Raw genomic sequence first — 18,281 nt, forward strand, 5'->3', positions numbered from 1 at the left:
TGGGTTACTGTGGGGTTTGTTTTAAAAAGAACTCCTCATGTCAGTGAGCCTAAGGATGCCCTGGGAGAGTGATACATCATTTACTTGTTGAGTTTGACATGAGAAAGTAAAAATCCAAGGGTGTATAATTCATGTCGGGACAGCAAGAAAACCTCATAAACCATTCTCAGTATTTACACTTAAAAATTGTCATTATCATGAAACACTTGGAAACTTAAACCAGACCAAATAATTTTACTTTATCAAGTGTTTTGGGTTTTATATTACAGATTTTTTTTTTTTTAAGATTTATTTATTTAATTTCCCCCCCTCCCCTGGTTGTCTGTTCTTGGTGTCTATTTGCTGCGTCTTGTTTCTTTGTCCGCTTCTGTTGTCATCAGCGGCACGGGAAGTGTGGGCAGTGCCATTCCTGGGCAGGCTGCTCTTTTTTTAAGATTTATTTTTATTTCTTCTCTCCCCTCCTCCCCCCCACAGTTGTCTGCTCTCTGTCCATTCCCTGTGTTCTGTGACTACTTCTGTCCTTATCAGCGGCACTGGGAATCTGTTTCTTTTTGTTGCGTCATCTTGTATCAGCTCTCCATGTGTGCAGCGCCATTCTTGGGCAGGCTGCACTTTCTTTTGCGCTAGGCGGCTCTCCTTACGGGGCGCACTCCTTGCCTCTGGGGCTTCCCTACATGGGGGACACCCCTGTGTGGCATGACACGCCTTGCGCACATCAGCACTGCACAAGGGCCAGCTCCACATGGGTCAAGGAGGCCCGAGGTTTGAACCGCAGACCTCCAATGTGGTAGGCAGACACCCTATCCATTGGGCCAAGTCCACTTCCCTACATTACAGATTTTCTACTATGGTTTAGAAATTGAGAGGAAATTAATTTTTAGAAATGATATTCACACACACTGCCATTTATAGCAAGATTTGATGTTTAGTTCTAAACCAGTTAGTTTTAGAAACATATCATACATAGTATATTTACATCACATATTTCATTTCTTTATAAAGTAGTACTTATTTGACTACTTGGTCATAGTATTGGAAGTTTAAATTAGAATTCGTTACAACCAAGTATATTTTATAACAGAAACTTTTCTCTGGCCCCTATTATTGTTAGTCTTATTCTGGCCAAATTATCGACTTTTTCAACAATAGAGATGAGATCTCAACTCTAAGTTGATCTTCACAGTCATCACTGTGTCTATCAACTTGCCCCTGCCCAATTTCACACATCCCAGCTGCCAATCAGAAAAATGTACCAACATCCTGAGCCCCAAACAGCAACAGAACAATGCACTGGGGGAAGGAAGGAGGTGTCTAGTAGAAGGTGTGACAGTGACATGTCCATTTGTGTTCCAAAGACTTCAAATTGGAGGCTTCACTGTAGGCCAGGTGCCCATTTGATAGACTACATTGCCGTCTTGAGCAGTGTTGTAATTGTAACATTTTACTGCAGAGGAAATTTTTTATATTCTAATTGTTAAGAGTGAGATTGTCCTATCTTTTAAGGGAGAATTAATTGCCATTATTTGGAGAGGGAGCCGAAATAAGAGAAAATGGCTTTGAATTCCAGTTCTGGTTTTGCAACTTTCAACAAGTCATTCACAAGTACCTGCCCACCTTGCCCCATCATACCCTTAAGCACCTGCTCCTGCCTCGTGTGTGGGAAGAGGGCGATGTAACCGGGTGCCCTTGAGGAACTGTGGTCAGGGATCGGTTCACCCTAGAAGCAGTGCGCCCGGGATACCATCCCTGAGTGCTACTCACGTCTGCATGGTTTTTAACAGAGGCGATGACGAGACGCTCCATAAGAACAATGCGCTTAAAGTTGTGCGAGAGCTGCAAGCCCAAATCGCTGAACTTCAAGAAGACTTTGAATCTGAGAAGGCATCACGGAACAAGGCAGAAAAGCAGAAGAGGGACTTGAGTGAGGAACTAGAAGCCCTGAAAACAGAGCTTGAGGACACTCTGGACACCACCGCAGCCCAGCAGGAGCTACGGTCAGTGAGTCTGTATCTTCTTTATGCTGTTGTTTTTGAGTATCCTTTTTCCTTCTGGAAGTGATGACCAGGTGGAATGGTGCTAAAATGGAAATGGTTAGAAGTAGACAAGCTACATGTAGAAAAACATTCGATCCTCATTATTTGCAAATTCTGCATATGCAAATTTTCCTACTTCCTAAAACTTAACCCAAAATCAATGCAGTGCTTTCACAGTGATTAGTGGACATGCTCACAGTAGTAAAAACTCTTGAGTTGCCCGATATGCATGTTCCCAGCTGAGGTCAAACAAGGCCACACTCTGTCTTATTTCAGTCAACTTAGTGCCACATTTTTTGTTTTTGTGCATTTTGTTGGTGATGTCGCTGTTTAAAATGACTGCCAGGCATAGTGCCGAAGCTTGTGTTAAGTTTGTTTTTTAGTTTGTTTTTGTTTTTGTTTTTTGAGGCCAGTAAAGAGTTTATTGAGAAACGAGAAAAGGAAAAGTACATACCCAAGGCATGGGTGCAGGTGTGCAGCACATTGAGAAGCTAGAGACTGACTGTTCTGTGGCTTGCAGGCAGGCAGCCTCGGGGCCCTGGAGGTGATGGGTTAATAGGAATGTCAGGGCCTCCAGGGACTGAGAAAGGAACAACCCTCTAGGCACTAACAAAGGTGGGGGTCGGCGGGGGGCTTACTAATTAGATGAAGGAGGGCAAACACAGGCTCTAACTAAAAAGCCTATATTCGCCAGTCTTCATGCGGTGTTGAGGAGTGTTGCCGGCCTCCTTGTCTCCTGGCTGGCTCGCCAACTATGTTAGCAGAACACTCTGGGTTCTGGGTCTCTAGATTCTCGACTTCATTGCAAGAAAGAATTCAGAGATGTGCCAGTTTAATGAGTACAATAAAAAGAGTTTATTGAGAAAAAGGAAAAGTACACACCTGAGACATGGGTGCAGGTGTGCCACAGGGTGAGACATGCCTGAAGTCTTGTGTTTTTAATGCAAGAAGGCTGTGAGGTGCTTAGTGGAGAAAATCACATGTGTTCAACAAGCTTTGTTCAGTCATGAGTATTAACAGAGCTGTTCGCTGTGAGGTCAGTGTTACTGAGTCAACAATATTTACTGAATAAGGGGGCTTTGAACATAATCACACTTGAAACAAGGTTATGTATGATAAAAGTGGTGTGATCAGAGGCCTGCAGAAACCTAACCCTGTGCTTCCCTAGAAGCAAAGGTTCAGTACTTACTAATTCATTGTTCACGGAGGCAATGTAGAATATGACTACCGCAAATAATGCAACTCGACTGTGACCTTATGTGTACATAATGGGACCAACAGACTGCGGTACCCAGAGTTAAATGTGATCAGAAGAAGTCAGTCAGGATGGAGACCTTGGGAAAGACACTCACAGAGATGGTTGGAAGAGATTTCTAGGTAGGCAGCTGTACCGAGCAAGAGAGATAGGGCCAGAGGGAGAGATGGGGCTCACAGAAAGTGGGGGAACGGAACAGGTAGCCGGGCATCTGCGTGTGATACAATTGGTACAGACAACAGTGGGCAAACAGATGAGATGTAAGTGTGCATTCCCAAGATGAGAAGAAAGGTGAGGGCAGGTACTCAGACAAAGGTGTGCAGCAGCAGGTGCCAGCGTGGAGCTAGTGAGCACACCCAGAGAATGTCCACATGCAGAAACTTGTGGCTTGTCAGTCTCAGAAAGACAGGAGAGCAGAGCAGTGAGCCGGTGAGCAGGACACCTGGAGGGCCCCAGCAGCCCGGGATGCAATTCTCATACAAGCAGCTGGAGTTGTAGAGATGTCGGCTGCGGGAGCTGTTCCAGCCTGCTTTCTTACCTCCTTCCCGGCCATCTGCCCCTTCCTAACTGCTCCAAAGTGTAGGCGCCTGAGGCCCAGCCCAGGAATCCCAGGTGTAAGGGAGCCCTGACTACCTTGGCTGGTAGATTCAGCTGCACACATGCACCCCAGCCAGCTCCTGTGTGTAATGGGGAGAGTAGCCTGTCACCCTCGGGAGTTTGCCAAGTCGTGGAATAAAACAGAAGGGCGTGTTGCTGAAGACAGGTGTGGTCAGGGAGGTCGTGAACATCACGCACACCGATTCTGTTGTGAGAAGACCTTTTGCCTGCTGCTCAAACATGTTAGCACCTGCTAAGGACTGTTAGGGAACTCAGGCCACCCCTGCCTACCCACTGAGGAACTGTTACTTTATACTAATCAAAAACGCTCTTCAGCAGACTCAGTGATGTGTCGGTCCACTTTAGGACTTGAGATGAAAGACTAAAGGCCATCAGGCTGTTTGGCCTGGAGGAGGGAAGTGAAGGGTCCCTTCGATTATTGGTTTCAAGTAGCGATGGTGAACAAAAGCATTCACCCAAGGAAGAGCTGATGGCAGGAGAGCTTTTGTTTGGTGTCACTAGGGTGGACGGAAGTGAGCTTGGGGAAGTTTGGCTAGCTCCAGGACCCTGCCCCCTCCACCAGCCCCCTGTCCCATTCCCTCCCCAAGGAGGACTTGCCCAGGGCAAGGCCAGGCAGGTAAACACGTCTTTACCACCAGCCAAGGCAGGGGGACTTGGGACCTAGCTAGGCTGGCCCTCAGAGAATCTTATGGTTCCTTTCACCAGGGCTACATGCCAACTGCAGACCTAGCGTTCTGTCTCAGCCCTCCAGTAGTAAAAGAGGAAATGGGCCTATGCAGGCATCAGACGGGAGTCACTATTCTGATGAGTTAAATGTTTTAAAGTGTAAAGCAAGTTTGCCATCATTGTGCTTTGGGATTGCAAGGTGGCTACTGGTAGTAGAGCTGGGAACCAGGCGTGGTGTTCACCTCACTGCTTTCTGTAAGGTAATTAAAGGAGCTCAAACTGACATACTTCAAGAGTGACTTTTTATGGGGTGAGTTTCTCCTACTTAGTGAAGTCACCTTGGCTATTTAAGTTACTCTCTACACGGTTAAAGGAACTTAGGAACTTAAAAAATATTAGAAAGGCATGTAATGATCTTTAATACAAATGTGATCTTCATATCCTACGTGTAGATGAGAAAACCTCAGCTTATCTCAAAACATTCAAATTCTCTGGTCTTTTGTACCTGCTGTTCTCAGATGCAGCCCTTCAGCTTGCCTTCTTGTTCTCCTGTGTCTCCAAAAGATAACTCCCTCCCACCCTCATACTTTTACCGTAAACCATTTCCTGCTAGGTTTTGGGAAGTATATTAACTAACTATTTCACGAGTGGTGAGAAAGAAGAAAGAGCCATGCTTTTGTTCTGGTTCAGTGTCCCGATGGATCTGCCCTTTACCACCCTAGCTTTGAAAAGGCTTCTTAGGACTTACCTTTTCTTAGTTTTATCGACAAAGCGGCTGGTGCTGGGTAGTGTGAGTGCAGAGGCCATCTGGCATCTTGTATTAGCCAGTCCCTGAACTACAGTGAAACGAGGCTGCCCAGAACAGGCTGAAAACCCTCAGGGGTACTAGACTGGTTTCAGTCAGAAATCAGCCGTGGAATGGAAGTTGTGCTGGTTCTAGAAGGATCTCCTGAAATCACAATCATGAACACGCCAGTCTACTGGAAAGTAGCACATCCAATATTTATCCAGGGATTTGATATAATATTTAAAAACAAAAATAGCACTTTTTTAAATGTACTTTATGACAACTAATTCTGAGTTTCTTTCTTAAATGTGTTTCTTTAGTACAAAACGTGAACAGGAAGTGGCAGAGCTGAAGAAGGCGCTCGAGGAAGAAACTAAGAACCATGAAGCTCAAATCCAGGACATGAGACAAAGGCACGCAACAGCCCTGGAGGAGCTCTCAGAGCAACTGGAACAGGCTAAAAGGGTAAAGGAAACGCCCGCGTGTTTCCGTGACTTGGAGAAAATAGCCCTCATACAGACAGACATGACTTCTTTCCTGGCCCTTCCATTCATTCAAGTACTGATTAACTCCAGCCTTTGTGCAACACTGGGCTAGGTGGGGGGCGCTGTCCAAAAGGTAAGATCTGCTTTCTAGCGCCCACTGCCCACCCAGAGGGGAAAGGCGGATACCCTTGATTTGTGTTGTTGGAGTTAGTGAGAACTGGATGCATCTAGCTAGTGTTGCTCAGCAGTTTTCCTTTCATTGATAGCGTCATCTCCCAAGTCAGCTCAGCAGCCTTAAATGGTGATGGTGGTTCTTCTCTCCCTCATCTGCTGCCGGTAATGCATGCAACCCTGTGGGCAATTCCATTTCTGGTGCCTCTGATTTCTTCTCAAGCCACCACACATGCACATCCTGCCCTTCCTTTCATTGTTCCCTCCTCTGTGTCTAAGACAGAGGCTCTCCGTTCTGCTCGTCCTCGTTGCATTTGCCCTCTAACGCAGACGGTGCTCCTGGGCACGCTGGTCTTACTCTTTCCCGTGAGCATCCTCACTTTCACACTTGTTTGCTCTTGCTGTGATCTGCCCATCTCTTTGCCTGTCCATTGCCACCTTTAATTTAGGTAACGACCAACGCTGACGTTTACTGAGCTTTCAGGGGTGCCATTCACTGTGCTTAGTCCTTCACAGACCTTGCCTTCTTTCATAAGGGCTAGCGTCTGTCAGGCCCATCTAAAGGGCAAGGCCCCTGAGGCCCAGCAGCTCTAGGCAGTTAGGCCAAGGTCACACAGCTTGCAGGTGGGAAGGCAGGCTGAGGCCAGGTGGCCGGGGCCCAGAGCCCAGGGAGGCCCACATGTCCTGCGGCAGCCCCCCAGAGAGACCTCCTGTTGTGATCGGCCCTGCACCAACAGACAGAGCTTACTCATCGCACACGAGCCTCTCGTCATTCCTGTGTGTCTCCCAGGTTCAGCTTTTCAGCTCCTTGTTTAAAAAAAGAAAAGGAAACTTGTTTTATATGAAGGGCAGTGTGAATGGTTTACCCTTTGGACAGAGTGCACCCAGTTTGTTTCTTTCCCCTTGCATTGGCAAGCATCAGTTACACAGGGCCATGAGCCCCTTAGATCTCTCTCCACTACCCCAAGCAATGTGTCTAGTTGCCAAAACATCACTCTGCAGCAAATCTTGAGCAGATACGGATACTCCTTATATACAGGCGTGTTCCTTAGATAGAAATCATCACATTCAGAGAACAAGAGATATTTTCATTCTTTCAGCAGATGTTTATTGCAGACTTACTGTGTGTCAGGGACACTTGTACAGATACAAAAACTGGTGCTTTTCATGGGGTGTTTCGTAAGTACTAATAAATTGTTCTTTCCTTCCCTCTCCTAGTTCAAAGCAAATCTGGAAAAGAACAAGCAGGGCCTCGAGACAGATAACAAGGAGCTGGCATGTGAGGTGAAGGTCCTGCAGCAGGTCAAGGCCGAGTCTGAGCACAAGAGGAAGAAGCTTGATGCCCAAGTCCAGGAGCTCCACGCCAAGGTCTCCGAAGGAGACAGACTCAGGGTGGAACTGGCCGAGAAAGCAAATAAGTTACAGGTAAGCTTGGAACACCTTTATGTGGACATTTATCCAGTTGCACATTTAGAGTTTACCTGCTTTATCCTCTGTGGCCATGGAAGCCCCACTGCTGATGTGCTGTTAAATACCTGAAAGTTGGGAAGTAGATGTGTCTCCAGCAATTGGGCTCCCGTCCAGGGTTCGATCCCCAGGGCCTCCTGGTGAAGGCAAGCTGGCCCATACGGAGTGCCACCCCACCAGGAGTACCGGCCAACACAGGGAGCTATTGCAAGCAAGATGATGCAACGAAAAGAGATGCAGAGGAGAGACAATAAGAGACTTGGCACTCGGGAAGGTCCCAGGATTGGTTCCCCTGAGCCGCCTAATGAGAATATAAGTAGACAAAGAAGAACACAAAGCAAATGGGTTCAGAGCAGACAATGGGGGATGGGGGGAGGGAGGGATAAATAAATAAATCTTAAAAAAATAAATAAAACCTGAAAGTTGCCATCACAAGTAAACATGTCAGATCTTGGGACCCTGGTGCATTGTACTTTGATTAAGTTAAGTAATATTTAAGAATAAGACAGCATGAAGCAGCCTGAAGCTTAATAATTCACAATGAATTATGGTTATAGTTATTTGAGTGGTCTTATGTAGGTTTTTTTTGTTTTGTTTTTTGTTTTTAAGATTTATTTTTTATTTATTTCTCTCCCCTTCCCCCCTCCCAGTTGTCTGCTCTCTCTGTGTCCATTCACTGTGTGTTCTTCTACGACCACTTCTATCTTTATCAGCGGCACTGGGAATCTGTGTTTCTTTTTGTTGCACCATCTTGTTGTGTCAGCTCTCCGTGTGTGCAGCGCCATTCCTGGGCAGGCTGCACTTTTTCTTTTGCACTGGACAGCTCTCCTTATGGGGCACACTCCTTGCGCGTGGGGCTCCCCCACGCAGGGAACACCCCTACATGGCACATCCACTGTGCATGGTGCAGCTCCACACAGGTCAAGGAGGCCCAGGGTTTGAACCACGGACCTCCCATGTGGTAGGCGGACATCCTATCCATTGGGTCAAGTCCGCTTCCCCTTATGTAGTTTTTAAGCACAACTTCATCTTCTCCACTGGCCTGGTAAATAAGAAAGTAGGAATCGTAAGTGAAAATAATCATACCTAGTGTTGGTGAAAACTTGAGAAAACTGGTTTTTTAATACACTGCTGATTGACATATAAATCAGTTATAAAATAACAACCATTTCTAGAGGATAAGTGTGAAAGTTTCAAGTCACAAGTCTTAAAAATATGAATACCCTAAGACCCAATAAATCCATGTCTAGTAATTTATCCTAGGAAAATAATTAAGGATGTACACACAGATTGAATTTTGAGAGTGTTCTTTGCAGAGGTGTGTAAAAAAGCACATAACTTGAAATAACATCAGTATCTGATAAAAGACTTCCATGCAACCAATAAAAATGATGTAATAGTTGTTTTTTTTTTTTAAGACTTATTTTAATTATTTTTCTCCCCTTCCCCCGACCCCCACCAGTTACCAGTTATCTGCTATCTGTGTCCATTTACTATGTGTTCTTGTGTCTGCTTGTATACTTGTCAGCAGCACTGGGAAACGTCTCCTTTTTGTTACGTTATCTTGCTGTGTCAGCTCTCCATGTATGCGGTGTCAATCCTGGGCAGGCTGCACTTTTTTCGCATGGGGTGGCTTTCCTTACAGGGCACACTCCTTGTGCGTGGGGCTCCCCTACACGAGGCACACCTCTGCATAGCACGACACTCCTTGTGCACATTAGCACTGCATGTGGCCCAGCTCATCACACAGGTCAGGAGGCCCTGGGTTTGAACCCTGGACCTCCCATGTGGTAGGCGGATGCTCTGTCAGATGAGCCAAATCTACTTCCCAAGTTGAGTATTTATTAGAAGGAAAAGATGTGCATATGTATTGCTATGTTAAAAAATTTGCAGAACGGTGTTGTGCTGGAGGTCCCCAAGCCCCTCCACCAGGTTCTCTGATTCCCTAGGAGGACTCAGAGAACATAGCATGTAGTCGTGCTCATCTGTGGATTAAACCACAGAGAAAGGGTACAAAGGAAAATCAGCCAAGGGCAAAGACGCATGGGGTAAAGTTCTGAGGAAACCAGGCACAGCGTCCAAGAATCCTCCCCCAGTAGAGTTAGACTACACCACTGTGTGCTTAATTCCTCCAGTAACAAACTGTGACAACATGTGGGAAGTGTTGTCTACCAGGGAAAATTAGAGACCAGTGCCCAGGGTTTTTCCTGGGAGCTGTTCACATAGATAGACCCTCTGCCTGGCATGGACCAAAATTCCAGACTCCCAGAAGGCAAGCAGGTGTTCGGCATAAACCATATTGTTTGCAAAAACCACTGAGGCAGGGAAGCGGCTATGGCTCAATCAGGTGGGTTCCCGTCTACCATATGGGAGGCCCTTGGTTCACATCCTGGGGCCTCCTTGCGGGGGCAGGCTTGCCTGCGCACCACAGAGCACTGCCCGGCCTGTGGACACCGTAGAGAGCTGACTCAGCAAAGGTGACACAGCAGAAGAAGGGAGACAGGCAAGAACACAGAAGAGCCGGCAGCAAATGAACACAGAGGGATCAGCAAGCAAGCTGCAAGGGGGGAGGGGACGATAGATACAGACACAGAGGAACGTACAGCAAAATGGACACAGAGAGTGGGCAGCACACAAAAAGTCGCATGGGGGGGGATAAAAAAAAAAACCTTTGAGGCACAGTGAGCCACTTGTATCGGTCAGTGAATGGTGGGAACCATCCCCAAATCTAAATTCCCAGATGCCAGCCAGGGGCCAATGTTGGATACAGGCCTTTCCAAGAACAGCGGTCTCAGTCCTTCCTATGTTAACCATTTTCTGCACGTGCAGGTACTGAAATAGTGTGGTGAGTTTGTGCACTCTAACAAATCTGGAAAGGTATTCTAAAACAGTGGGCTTAGAAACCATATTGATAATCTACATGTATTGGGTGGGGTGCGGGGGAGTGGGCGCCTGGGTTGCACTAAACATCAGTAAACTCATATATACTTTCTCATTTAATCCTCATGTCAGCCCCCTGGGCTGAGTATTATCCCCCTCTTATAAGTAAGGAATCTTGGGCTCAAAGAGCTAAGGAACTTCCTTGATACACCTGGCAATTTCCAAAGCTAGAATCGAAGGCTGGTCTCTTGACTCAAAGCCCCAGAGCCTTTCTATACCACACTGTCCCCCAGATTGATGAACTTCGTGTGCTCTGAAGAGTGCTAAACTGAGTAACAATAGAAATGTCACTAGCTTACTACATGTATAGCTGTGCCCTCTGCACATGCCTTCCCTTTGCTAATGTAACTACAGCACAAACTAGAACACAGTGGGCCCTGCTGTCCCTTCTGAGTCCCACCACTTGTTTCTAATACTATCCTCACAAAACATTTTATACCATGGGGATTTTTTGAGAAATATTTTAGAGCTATTGTTAATTGAGGGAGAAAAAAGGAAAAAAAAATTCCCATTGTATTCTTATTATTATGTTTCAAGTTCTGTACAAATATGAATTATACTTGCCCCCCCAAAGCTGTGGTTAAGGTAGGAGCACCCCTCCCCATTTGGGGTCTGTTTCTGTAACTCTCTCCATCCTACAGGAGACAGAGACTCTAGTAACTTATCTACCGCAGGCGACAGACTTATGGTATTGAAAGTCTTCCTTTATTTTGAGAGTTTCAAGTTGACTTGCCACCCCCAAGTACTGCTCTATTCATGTGCATTTAAGAATGATTCTGGACCCTTTTTTACTTCCTTACTGTGGTATTGAGTTTAATTTTTTACTCTTCCTTACAGAATGAGTTGGATAATGTTGCAACCTTACTGGAAGAAGCAGAGAAGAAAGGTATTAAATTTGCTAAAGATGCAGCTAGTCTTGAGTCTCAGCTACAGGATACACAGGTATTCTGGGGGAATGAGGGCCATTTAATAGTCATCCTAGCATTTGTATAATATATAAATTGGTGGGATACACTTGTCCCTGAATTACCTTCTCTATCACCTCTTTCTGGGTTTATGCCATACTTGTAGCGTGAACCATCTCACCCTGGAGCCCAGCCTTGGTTCTCAGGGCTTGTCCACTGACGCACAGGGTCCGCTGCCTCTGGCAGGCCTGTGGACAGTGGCTCTAGCTGACACGATGGGCGCTGCCTGAGCTGGGGCTCACCCAGTCGGTGGGTGGTCCTGTCATACACGTGTGCTGCTGGCCATTTTTAAAAAGATGGCTTTGTTGTGGTTGGAATTTCACTATGCTAAGTCTATTTGGAGAGTAGGTTGAAGCCTGCTTATCATATACTAGTAAGACTTGTATTAAACCATTTTTCAGGGTTTTTTTTTTTTATTGGATAGGAGTTAGGTTAGTGACTTAGGTGATTTGAAAGTAATTGAGCACTTCTTTCCTGAAGTTTTGAAGTTTTAATCTCATTTGTATTAAATTTGCAGGTATTCTTATTTGCCAGGTTCTGGGCTAGGTGCTGAGGATACAAGGGTAAAAATCTCAGACCAACAGAAAATGGAAAAATTAGGTAGTTGGAGGAAAAGTTCAAGGTCCCTGGCTGGGGTGAACGCTGCGATGAAGCACATCATGGTTAGTGAGGCCAGAGGAGGCGGCAAGAGCCCGGTGGCAGGAAACTTTATGTATGACTTTGGAATTTTTTGGTCTTGTTTCTTTGTTTTGTTCAATTTTTTTCAAGTCTGAAAGTAGCAGGAAGAGACATGTTTGCATTTATATTTTAGGAAACCTAATCTGGCAGAAAGTATAAATAGCAGATAATTGGAGGTGATCCTGGTGTGAACTACCACGTGCTTGAAATAAGGTGGTGGAGAGGAAAGGCCAGGTGTGCTAAGACGTGGAGGCTGCCGGGAAGGGAGGCACCTGGCCCCACAGGTGACGCGAAGGCCTCCACCTAGGGCCCTGCAGGGAGGGTGCCCCCGTCCCCAAGAATGAATGTGAAACCGTATTTGTGTGAAGAGCTTTTACAGAATTATCACGAGGGTTTTAAAGTCATTTGTGCTTATTAATGTCACTCACTGTGTTTCTATACCCTGAGCCTTTCTCTTTTTATGATACGAATTTTTTATATTGGAGGGCTTTTGTTTTGGTGATGACTGTAACCCAAATGTTGGCTTTTTAAAAAAATAAACAGGAGCTTCTTCAGGAGGAGACACGCCAAAAACTGAATCTGAGCAGTCGGATTCGGCAGCTAGAAGAGGAGAAGAACAGTCTCCAGGAGCAACAGGAGGAGGAGGAGGAGGCCAGGAAGAACCTGGAAAAACAAGTGTTCGCCCTGCAGTCCCAGGTGTGTGCCCGCTGGGGCGCTCGGGGCTAGACGGCGCCACTCAGTGGCTAAAGTCCCTACTCTGCTGGGTTGTTTCAACTCCATTTGGAACAACTAATTAGGCTGTACTAATTTAAGCTCGCTAAGCGCTCTGTCTTTGACCCAGTAAATGCTGTAAACTATGCTGACTATAATGTTGGGAGCACTTAAAGACAGAGGACTAAGTTTTCAATCCAGTCATCATTTTACAGATGATTAACTAAGATACTTAAGTCATAGTCAAAGCTTCACCGGTATTAAAATCACATAGTACTGACTTATATTTTTTCTTCACAAAGTATTGAAAAGTTTTTCTTTATTCTTCAAATGCAAAAACCAATTGAGTTCTTTAATATTGATCTTTTTTTCTTTACACAAAACCTAGTTGATTGATACCAAGAAAAAAGTAGATGATGACTTGGGAACAATCGAAAGTTTGGAAGAAACCAAAAAGAAACTTCTTAAAGACGTGGAGGCGTTGAGTCAGCGCCTAGAGGAAAAGGCTTTGGCTTATGACAAGCTGGAGAAGACCAAGAACCGCCTGCAGCAGGAGCTCGACGACCTGACTGTGGATCTGGATCACCAGCGTCAGATTGTCTCCAACTTGGAGAAGAAGCAGAAGAAGTTTGACCAGGTGGGTTTTCTGTCATCCCTCCTTCCAAACTCAGGGGCTGGCACCACACATTGTTTCCTTCTAGCAGAGCTCTCGTTTTTGTTGTAATTGAAAATAATCTTTTCTTATTTAAAAAGCAGTATTCATAGCACAATTGGAAAAAGAAAAACAAAAGGAAGGAAAGGAGAGCACCTGCAATCTAGTAATAGATTCAAATAGTCAGACCTGGTGGGACCTAGAAGAGTTTATATTTTGAGGTTTTCCTCATTTTTAATACCTCATTATGCCTTTCTGCATAGTTGTTAGCAGAAGAGAAGACCATCTCTGCGCGCTATGCAGAAGAGCGGGACCGAGCCGAAGCAGAGGCCAGAGAGAAAGAAACCAAAGCACTGTCCTTGTCCCGGGCCCTTGAGGAAGCCCTGGAGGCCAAGGAAGAGTTTGAGAGGCAGAATAAGCAGCTACGGGCAGACATGGAAGACCTGATGAGTTCCAAAGATGATGTGGGAAAGAACGTAAGTCGTCCTTGTGACTCACGTTTGGGCATGGGGCGAGTATCCCCAGGAGCTGGTACCTTCAGAAGGGAGCAGCTGTCTCCTGAGGACGCCTGAAGGACGCACAGCCCTGCAAAGGAGAAGTTTAGGAGTACCTTCTCAGGCTAACCGTCTTCTGGGATAGGCTATCAGGTTTTCTGAATTTGGCCTTCAGTCTTCCGTGTGCCAAAGGCAAATCTGGGTTTTTATAACAGCATTGAGATGGGTGTTGGTGCCCTCGCTGCCCCAGCCCACATCCTGGCAGGGGGACCTTTAAGGAAAAAAGGATTTTGTTATTCCTGCAGCCACAGGTAGTGATCAAACTCAAATACCATAGGGTCCCCTCAGGCTAAGGGTAGTGGCCTCTGTCTCAGCATGGAGTGGGGCCTTGGAGGGGAGCAAGGTGACAACTGCAGCTCTTTCTGATCTGGATGTTCTCAGGGAGTCATCACTGCTTTCTCTGGAGGCTTCAAATTCTTTGGGGGATTATTCACTCATTGGAGATTTCTGTGACACTATCTGTCTTTCCACTATATACACAAAGAACTGTGGTGACTATTTATTTACTCTCTACCTCTCCTTTAGTTTGTGAAGTGTTGAGCTCAGTGAACAAGCCCAGGCCCTGGAGTAGGAGAGCAGGTTGTGGGCCTGGCCCTTCTACTAGCTTCCATCTGACCACGGGAAGCCATTTAACCTTTCAAAGCCAGAGTTTCCCCATGTGTCAAATGGACACGATACCTGCCCTTTTTCACGGAGTGTTTTGAATTGCATGAAGTTCTCCATGAACGTAAAGTCTCATTTTCAGGGGATGTGGGCTCTCCAGCTACATCGTAAGAGAGGGGGATCTTCTCTTACAACCTGGTGTCCTAGGGCCCAGCTCCATAAGTGAGAAGAGGCTGCTTAGAGTAGAAGTAGCCACGAATACATGGTAAATGTGGGGCAAGAAGTCCACGGGTGAGTTCTTGTCCTATATCAGTGTTTTTGACAATATTCAGTAGTCAGACATTCATTCCACATTTTTTGGGTGCCTGTCAAGTGCCAGACACTGCTGAGACAGGGGGCCTCTTCATATCCTAAATCTTCCTCTTCTCCCCTGTGGGAACCAACACAGCCACGACCAAACACCTCTCTCCAAGAGCTGTGGTGAGGATCGACTGGGATATGAGGTTCAGCACAGTGCCTGGCACATAGAACTAGGTAAATGTTTGTGATAGTTTTTTTCCAAGAAAAGATAAAGCCTCCCTTTGTGGCTATACCTGCTCCTTAGGCCTAACACACATCTTAATATTTAAGAGCTTCCTCGTATACATTTTCAACACAAATGATCTTTTCTATGGCAAGAAGAGGTGCACTGGGATACCTGTAACAGACAGCAGGCAGGCCCTCTGGCACTGCTCTTTGCTTTGTTCTTTGGCTATTTAAGAGCTCTCAGAGGATGGTGATGATCAAGCACCTGTGCAATACGTAAGTCAGTGCTATTATTTCAAATGACGATGAGCAGCAGCCTATGGAGGCCAAGGAAAGGATGTGTGTGCATCAAGGGGTCGGCTTGGGGTGACCCAAGTGCGCAGCATGCCACGGGTGGGCCTGTATGATGGGAAGGCTGCTGTTCTTAGCTGCACATCAGCCAAGGGTCAGCTGTCTCCTGTTACTTCCCATGGTTTAGGTTCATGAACTTGAAAAATCCAAACGGGCCCTAGAGCAGCAGGTGGAGGAAATGAGGACCCAACTTGAGGAGCTAGAAGATGAACTTCAGGCCACAGAAGATGCCAAGCTTCGCCTGGAGGTCAACATGCAGGCCATGAAGGCCCAGTTTGAGAGAGACTTGCAAACCCGAGATGAGCAGAACGAAGAAAAGAAGCGGCTGCTGATTAAACAGGTAGGTTGGAGGAAGTGTGGCCTCGGGAGCAAGAACTTTTCGCAAGGTCCAATTCTGGGTCAATATCTTGTTCCTTCAAGTTAGAACACATTAGCTGGAATAAAATGAACTTACTTAGTCATTTGAGAACTTTAACTTTAAAATTTGTTGTAATTAGTTCTGATTTTCTATTTTTCAGAGAACATCATTGCTATTTACAAGTCTCAAGATATTTATCAACTAAAAAGCCCTAAGTGGAATCTCAAGGGAATATGTAGTTAAGTTCAAGTTCTATGAGTCTTAGAAGTGTGGGTACAGGGAAGAATCAGTGCGTACCTGAGAAGGTGATTCAGCAGGTGTCTGTAGTTCAGATCACATGCCTTCATTAAGCCACTCTTTAAAAGAAAGGAAAATATTTAATTTTTTTAATTTTAAAAAGTTGAGAGCCACTTACAATTTATGACTTGTATACTTTCTAAATGTATATTAAGCTTCTAACTTTAAAAGTTTACTTTAAAAAGTAATTGTGGGGTGCAGATGTAGCTTAAGCAGTTGAGCATCCACCTCCCACATGGGAGGTCCTGGGTTTGGTTCCCAGTGCCTCCTGAGAAAACAAACAAAAAACCACTCAGAAAAGCCAGTGTGGCTCGCTGATTGAGTGCCAGTTTCCCACATGAGAGGTCCTGGCTTCAATCCCTAGCCTGGTACCTCAAAAAAAAAACCAATACAACAAACTAATTGTGACTATTTTGACAGTCCTTTGGAGTTTGTAGTATCAAGTCTTAGATCTGGGATATATTTATTTTGCTTCATTTTGTAACTTCCATTGTGCTAAGGTTTATTATATTAGTCATTCACTGCTGGATAACAAATTACTCCAAACTTGGTGGTTTAAAAGCAACGAAAATTTATTAACCTCACAGTTTTTCTTTGGGGGGGGTGGCAGTCAGGAATCAGGAGCAGCCTCACTGTAGTTGAGGTGCAGGGTGGTCTCACGTGGTGGCAGGAGCCTTCTGGCTGGGGTGGAGGAGCTGCTGCTGAGCCTGGGCCCCCCACAGTGCTGGCAGGGGCCTCTGGCAGCCGCCCCCAGAGGAGTGAGGAGGCAGCTTCTGTGTCTTTATGAGCTGCTCCAAAGTGTTGCACACTGTCACTTCCTTTTTAACTTTTTTTCCCCAAATAATTTCCAGATTTACAGGAAAATTACAAATATAATACAAAACCAGTACAGATGCCCAAATTTACCAACTTTTAACATTTTGCAATATTTGCTATATTCTTCTGCCAATCCATCATAAATCTATTTTCTAAACATTTGAGAGTAGACTGTATACATTATGCTTTTTTACCATTTAATATTTCCATATAAATTTCCTGAGAACCAGAATATTCATTTATATAACCACATTAAGTACAAAAATCAAGAAACTTTGCATTGATATTAAGCATGCAGAATATATTCCAATTTTTTCAGTTTTTACAATAATGTTCGTTTGGACTGTTACCCCCTTTTAATTCTTTTTTTTTTTTTTTTTTTTTTTTAAGATTTATTTATTTATTTAATTTCCCCCCCTCCCCTGGTTGTCTGTTCTTGGTGTCTATTTGCTGCGTCTTATTTCTTTGTCCGCTTCTGTTGTCGTCAGCGGCACGGGAAGTGTGGGCGGCGCCATTCCTGGGCAGGCTGCTCTTTCTTTTCACGCTGGGCGGCTCTCCTCACGGGCGCACTCCTTGCGCGTGGGGCTCCCCCACGCGGGGGACACCCTTGCGTGGCACGGCACTCCTTGCGCGCATCAGCCCTGCGCATCGGCCAGCTCCACACGGGTCAAGGAGGTCCGGGGTTTGAACCGCGGACCTCCCATATGGTAGACGGACGCCCTAACCACTGGGCCAAAGTCCGTTTCCCCTTTTAATTCTCTTGTTTGGGATCCAGTCACTTAAGTCCAGTCCACATTTGGGGGGAAAGAATTAGGCTATAACTCTTGAAGGGAGGGGTGCCCAAAAAGTTATGGGAATACTCTAAAACTTAAATGATTATAAATTCATTTAAGTGGCTATACATCAAGAGCCGCTGTTCTTCTCCTATGCCCGGCCTGAGGTGTAGGCTCTGGTCTCTGCAGAATAAAGCAAGTAGGTGATGAATCCTTCTTTGCACTATGTATAAGCCATTGCCCATGCACCTCTTCTCCCACCTCTGCAAAACCAGAAGCAAGGAATGTCTTGTTTCATTCCTTCTGGAGAGGACCAGCTGCACCATCCTCGTCATCCCAGCGCTTCTTTGCAGGGCACCGTAGTGTGGTGCTGCTCCCACACTGTGGCCCCAAGAGTCTGTTCGTGGGGTGTATGCGCTGTGGAGGCCTTCCTTGCCCATCTCCATACCCCAACTCCTAGAGCAGGCCCTAGGACACAGTAGGCCCTGAATACTTTCTGAATGAATGGAGGAAGCAGGAAAGATTGGGGAGACCATGCCAAGGAGTTGGCAAACAGTCCCAGTAAACTTATGAGCT

General features: G+C 45.7%; 1 protein-coding gene across 7 annotated transcripts in view; it reads left to right on the top strand.

The window, feature by feature from the left end:
- The window catches only part of MYH10 (myosin heavy chain 10), a 153,824-nt gene that overhangs the window by 122,364 nt on the left and 13,179 nt on the right, over nt 1-18,281 (top strand). For all 7 annotated transcript variants that reach the window (XM_058283502.2, XM_058283501.1, XM_058283500.2 and 4 more), the window contains 8 exons: nt 1,782-1,994; nt 5,680-5,824; nt 7,234-7,440; nt 11,260-11,364; nt 12,609-12,761; nt 13,165-13,413; nt 13,692-13,904; nt 15,589-15,801. In XM_058283502.2, coding sequence (XP_058139485.1) covers nt 1,782-1,994; nt 5,680-5,824; nt 7,234-7,440; nt 11,260-11,364; nt 12,609-12,761; nt 13,165-13,413; nt 13,692-13,904; nt 15,589-15,801 — 1,498 coding nt within the window. The remainder of the gene's footprint in view (nt 1-1,781; nt 1,995-5,679; nt 5,825-7,233; nt 7,441-11,259; nt 11,365-12,608; nt 12,762-13,164; nt 13,414-13,691; nt 13,905-15,588; nt 15,802-18,281) is intronic.

This window comes from Dasypus novemcinctus, chromosome 21 (assembly GCF_030445035.2).
Source record: "Dasypus novemcinctus isolate mDasNov1 chromosome 21, mDasNov1.1.hap2, whole genome shotgun sequence".
Taxonomy (NCBI): domain Eukaryota; kingdom Metazoa; phylum Chordata; class Mammalia; order Cingulata; family Dasypodidae; genus Dasypus; species Dasypus novemcinctus.